Consider the following 6,048-nt stretch of genomic DNA (forward strand, 5'->3'; position numbering starts at 1 on the left):
AGTCAAAGGAGCTAAGTGGAGCTCACATCATCACTCAAGCAAGCATACAAAGATGAAAGATCAATTGAAGACCAAAGCTAAAGAGGAATTGAAGGTTGCATAGGTATCATTGTACATCCCTTCTCTTTAGATTTTCAAGTCAAGGCAAAACGTTTTCAAAGTGTTTTTCAAAATTGTTTTCACACAACACTTAAAGAACTTCAACGGTTTAGTGAATGATTATGTGGTGGGCCAACATGTTGGGACCCTCATTAACATTCCATAATTATCATAGGAGTTGAGTTCCAAAAGCCAAAAATCAAACAAGAAATAAAATCTCAAAATATACAGATTTTTAGGCTTCTCGGAACTCCGAGATTTTTCTTGGAGCTCCGAGTTCAGAACTCCGAGAGTTCTCTCGGAACTCCGAGAAATGGTCCAGTAGCTTCTGGCCATTTTCTCGGAACTCCGAGAAATGGTCCAGTAGAATATTTTGTTCTTCTGGCCGTTCTCTCGGAGCTCCGAGAATGGTTCTCGGAACTCCGAGAACCTCGCGACAGCTAAGAATATAGCCGTTGGGATTTGAATTAATTTGTAAAATTTGATATTTCCACCCCCAAACGGTCATATTCTCTTGAGGTATTATAAATACAACATCTAGAGGATTTTTTCCTCTCTCTTGATCATTTTGAAAACATACTTGAGCATCAAAGAAAACTTGCAATCTATTTGTGCTTGATATTTTATTTTCTTCCCAAACTTGCCTTGCACTTGCAAATTTCTTGAGTTGGGATACTTAGAGCTTTCACTTGCAACATACATCATTGAAGAGCAATCAAGGATCTACAAAGAGCATCAAGCTTTCAAGAAGAAGCCAAGCTATTCAATCTTCACTTCTTGTATAGGTGGCTAGGGCATTCCTTTTTTAATTCCCTAGAGAGCAACCGCTTAGAACTCGGCGGAGAAGGAGAGTCTTTGTAAAGGTGTAAGGGCATCCTCATTTAATATCCATTGGAAGTGTAACCGCCTCGGAGCCGGGCATCGTGGAGGTCTTCAATAGTGGAAATCTTAAGGACGATCTTAAGAAGAGTGGAGTAGGGCTTTGCCCGAACCACTATACATCGGTGTGTTCTTTCTTGTCTTGCACTTTCATTATTATTTTTGGTTTGGCATTTCATTTTGCTTTCAATTATATTTGCACTAACGAAATATTTAATTAAGTGAAGAAAAATTCCAATTAGGGTTCATAGGTAATTTTCAAAAGGGCTAATTTAGTGTTAAAATCAATTCACCCCCCCTCTTGAGTATTTCAATTACACTTAAGGCGAGATTTTTGAATTCAAAACATCCCGCCTAAATCATCACCCATGATCTCCGCCCAGAATTATCGGAAATCATATCTCCATGATTTTATTCGCCAGCCATCACGCTCCACGTGGGCAAAATCAAAGGCATGATTGATATCTCCAAGATCGTGGATCTTCACCACTATAAAAAGGGGGCTACGCACTCAAGTACAGGCATTCAATTCTCCCTTTCTTCTTCTTTGGTCTGGTAACTTGACTTAGCCCTCTCCCATTCCCCGTCCATTGTCTGTGATTGCCCATCCCTGACTTGAGTGTTGAAGTAGCCGTCCAGAGCTACAACTCTGGGCCCACTAACACTTTTTCTGTGAGCGCAGGATTACAGGTTCTGCGAAGCTAGTTCATGTAGTTAGATTTTGGGTGTCATCAGATTGGCGCCATCCGTGGGACACGACTATGCCAAAGTCGAAAGCTACCTCCCAACTTAACGGCATAATGGTAACGAGAAGCCAAGCAAGTCAACGAGACCGCGGGCCACTAGAAGAGATGGGAAAGATGGTTACTTCCGACGACACACACAACAACTGGGAAGCATCACGTCCACCCTCCAACAAGTACTCCAAAGGATCCCTCCCCAACCGGCAGTACCACCTCCGCTTGCAAACCAGCTGGACAAAGGAATTCATCTTGTCGAAATTTCAGAGGAGCAGGGATCCTCAGAAGGATGAAATCCTCGGAGTCAGAGACCCCACCAACGTCAACAAGGGGCCACCTCAATCACCAACCCGCCACCCGACCATCGCCGTGATGGTTGGCATCGAACGAGAATCAGATACCTCCACAAGTAAGAAGCCCAACAAAAAACATCCAAACAGAAGAAAACCCTACCATCATGGCTGATCTCCAACGTCAGATAAGAGAACTTCAACAGCAAATGAAGGCACCATGTGATCCGGACCTCCTGGCAGAATGGGATAGCGAGATCGCTTCCCCGTTCACCCCAAGAATCGCCAATGCCATCGTCGCTACGAATTCAGATATGCCTCGGTTGGACCTCTATGACGGGTCATCGGACCCTCTTGAATTTCTCTGAACCTACCGTCGTGCGATGGTGATCAGAAATGCTTCAGACGCCACGATGTGTAAAGCCTTTTCCGCCTACCTGAAGAAAGATGCTAGCAATTGGTTCATCCAATTAAGGCCCAACTCCATCGAGTCATTCCATGAACTGGGAAAGGAATTTGTCGCTTATTTCATCAACAGTAGGCCTCGAAGGAAACCAGCAGGTGCTCTTCTGACTTTACGGCAAGGCAAGGACGAAACATTACGAAAGTTCATCAGTCGGTTCCGAGTGGAGCTCCACCAAATTAACGAGCCGAACTTCGACATGGTTCGTGCAGCACTCTGCCATGCTATCCGAGATAGAGACATGAAAGTCGCCTTGAATGTGAATCCTCTTCGCGATCTCCAAGAACTCATGGCCACTGCGGATAGATACATCAATAACGAGGAATCATTTTCCATGGAAAGGGAGTTGGAGACCACCCAAGGAACTGAAAAATGAAAAGACGACTCTAGGGCATTACCGAGTCATAAGCAGGCAAGACACAGTGATCGAAAGAATCATCGCGCCCCAAATCCCCAGTTTGATAGGGTCATCTACACTCCGTTGAACAACACCATCTCAAATATCCTGTACGAAATCCGTGATAGAGAACCCATAAACTGGCCCGAAAGAATGAGAAACTCGGGAAAAGGTAAAAGCTCTAACAAATATTGTCGTTTTCACCAAGATCATGGGCACACCACCGACAATTGTTATCATCTGAAGAATGAAATCGAAAGGCTTGCGGGACTAGGAAGGATTGACTGTTACCTTCAAAATCCCCCAAAGAACCAGCAACAACCCCGATCTGAAATACAACAGCCGAACGAACGTCATCGCTCGCCAAACCACCATGCAGGAAGCAGTCGGCAAAGAGCTTCGGATCAGGAGGAAGCACCTAAGCTCACCAGAAATATTGACACCATCTATGGAGGTCCGGCGTCAGGAGGACCAACTGAGGAAGGACACGCCCTTTATGCGGGATAAATCAACTCCATAGAAAACCCCTCCAAGGAGTCAAGGACGGACCCCAGTACCAGTGTGCCCATCACCTTTACCGAAGTAGATTATGGAACCATAGATCGACAGCATGATGATGCTGTGGTAGTCCGACTCACCATCACCAACTTTAATGTGGGGCGAATCTTGATAGACACTGGGAGCTCAGTCAATGTCCTCCATCAAGACGCCTTTGCTAAAATGGACATCAGCAGTGATAGGCTGGAACCTGTTGACTGGTCCATCAACGGATTCTTCGGAGGCTAGGTCAAGGTACGAGGGAAAATCAAACTCCCTGTAACATTTGGGGCTTGCCCGACCCAACGCACCATCATGCAAACCTTTGTAATAGTTCACGTCCCTTCCACCTATAATGGAATCATCGGAAGGCCAGCATTGAACGAATTGGGGGCAGTAGTTTCCACTGCCCACGTGAAAATAAAGTTTCCCATAAAACTTGGCGTAGGAGAGGTTATCGGCGACCAAGAGAAAGCCCGCGAGTGCTACGTCGCCCTGTTGAAAAAGAAAAAGGCGGCCAAAGAAACCTTCTCCATAGGCAGTATCGACCCTCGAGTTGAGGTGAAACAGGGAGAACTGGTAGAGGAACTCATGAAAATGCCACTGTTCCCTAGTACTGACGAACAAACTATCCAAATAGGTTCTCTCCTATCAGGTAAGCTTAAAACCGAACTTGTCAATTTCTTAAAAACTAATTCAGATATCTTCGCCTGGTCCGCCTCCGATATGCAGGGAATTCCCTCCGATGTTGCGGTCCACAAACTGAATGTGGATCCAAACTCCAAGCCGGTCAAGCAAAAGAAACGTAATTTCACCGCCGAAAGACAAAAGCACATCAAGGAAGAAGTAGATAAACTCCTCGATGCCAAATTCATCAAAGAAATCCGCTACCCGGAGTGGCTGGCCAACGTTGTGTTGGTTAAGAAATCCAACGAAAAATGGCAAATCTGCATAGATTTCACAGATCTCAACAAAGCGTGTCCCAAAGACTGTTACCCATTACCGAGGATCGATTACCTTATTGATGACACCACCGGGCATGAAATGCTAAGCTTCATGGACGCCTTCTCCGGGTACAACCAGATTCAGATGTACGGTCCTGACATTCCAAAAACTTCCTTCGTTACTGACAAAAGCTTGTTTTGTTATGAAGTCATGCCTTTCGGCCTCAAAAACGCTGGCGCCACGTACCAACGTCTCGTCAATAAGATTTTTCCCGAACAAATTGGGAAGAACATGGAAGTTTATGTCGACGACATGCTCGTTAAAAGCCTCAAAGCACAGGACCACATCGCCTACCTTGAAGATGCATTCGCCGTACTCTGGTAGAACCGAATGAAATTGAATCCCGCCAAGTGTGCTTTTGGGGTTACCTCCAAAAAATTCCTAGGCTTCATGGTTAGCCAGCGAGGAATTGAAGCCAATCCCAAAAAAATAAAAGCATTTTTAGAAATGACAGCATCGAAGGAAGTCAGAGATGTACAAAGACTCACCGGCAGAATCGCAGCCCTCAGCAGGTTTATGTCTAAATCTGTCGAAAGGTGCATGCCCTTCTTTAAAACTCTCTGAAGCGTGAAAGACTTTCGATGGACAGAGGAATGTCAGACGGCCTTCGACCAACTAAAGGCATATCTCCAAACGCTTCTGTTACTCTCAAATCCGGTACTTGGGGAAGATTTGTACCTGTACCTAGCGGTTGGCCCTGCCGCGGTAAGTTCTGTACTCGTTCGGCAAGAAGGGAAAACGGAGCAACCTATTTACTATGTTAGTAGAGTACTCCACGACGCCGAAACTCGATACCAGGAGATTGAAAAATTCACCTTTACTGTCGTTATATCTGCGAGAAAACTCCATCCATATTTCCAAGCTCATCCTGTTACCGTACTCACCGACCAACCTCTCCGGAAGATATTGCAGAAGCCCGACACTTCAGGACGTCTGATTAATTAGGCGGTTGAATTGGGTGAATTCGGCATCCAAATAAAGCCCCGTCCAGTGATCAAGTCCCAGGTGCTGGCAGATTTTATTGTGGAACGTACGGTACCGATAGAGGAATCCGAAGGTTCAAGCCTCCCAGCCAAAGAACCGACTCTGAGCCAGCAGAGCCAAAATCCACTATGGATGTTGTACGTGGGTGGCTCCTCCAATGCTGGGGGCAGTGGGGCCGGCCTGGTCATAACAGGACCAGACAATTTTATTGCTGAGTACGCCCTACGCCTAGATTTCAAAGCATCTAATAACGAGGCGGAATACAAAGCTTTGATCGCGGGAATAGCTCTCGCCACCGAATTACGAGTCGTTCGGATCAGAGTCCACAGTGATCCCCAATTGGTAGTCAGCCAAGTAAATGGCTTCAGTGAAGCTAAAGAAGAGCGGATGATCAAATATCTGGAAAAGGTGAGAAAGGAAATCTCCACGTTTGAAGAATTCCAGATAGTACAGATTCCCCGGACCTTAAATACCCGCGCTGACGCTCTCTCCAAGATGGCCTCATCCAGATTGTTTGAACTAGGAAACATCTACACCGAGATCCTCCCACAGCCCAGTGTTGAAAGAGAAGAAGTCCTACAACTCAACGAGGAACCTAGCTAGATGGATCCTATAGTACGATACTTGAAAGATGGTATCGTACCCTCGGATAGA

At 45.7% G+C, this 6,048-nt stretch overlaps 2 protein-coding genes across 2 annotated transcripts; both read left to right on the forward strand.

The window, feature by feature from the left end:
* Nucleotides 1-2,391: 2,391 nt before the first annotated feature.
* Nucleotides 2,392-2,847, forward strand: LOC143856024 (uncharacterized). Its single transcript, XM_077366066.1, has one exon. It carries the CDS (start codon nt 2,392-2,394, stop codon nt 2,845-2,847), a length of 456 nt encoding a protein of 151 aa, XP_077222181.1.
* A 2,035-nt stretch (nt 2,848-4,882) lies between these two features.
* Nucleotides 4,883-5,997, forward strand: LOC143856025 (uncharacterized). Its single transcript, XM_077366068.1, has 3 exons — nt 4,883-4,922; nt 5,000-5,286; nt 5,356-5,997. The coding sequence occupies exons 1-3, from the start codon at nt 4,883-4,885 to the stop codon at nt 5,995-5,997; spliced, it is 969 nt and encodes a 322-aa protein (XP_077222183.1).
* Nucleotides 5,998-6,048: the final 51 nt, after the last annotated feature.

Source organism: Tasmannia lanceolata, unplaced genomic scaffold (assembly GCF_043159265.1).
Source record: "Tasmannia lanceolata isolate RefF3 unplaced genomic scaffold, GAP_Taslan_0.1 ptg000023l, whole genome shotgun sequence".
NCBI lineage: Eukaryota > Viridiplantae > Streptophyta > Magnoliopsida > Canellales > Winteraceae > Tasmannia > Tasmannia lanceolata.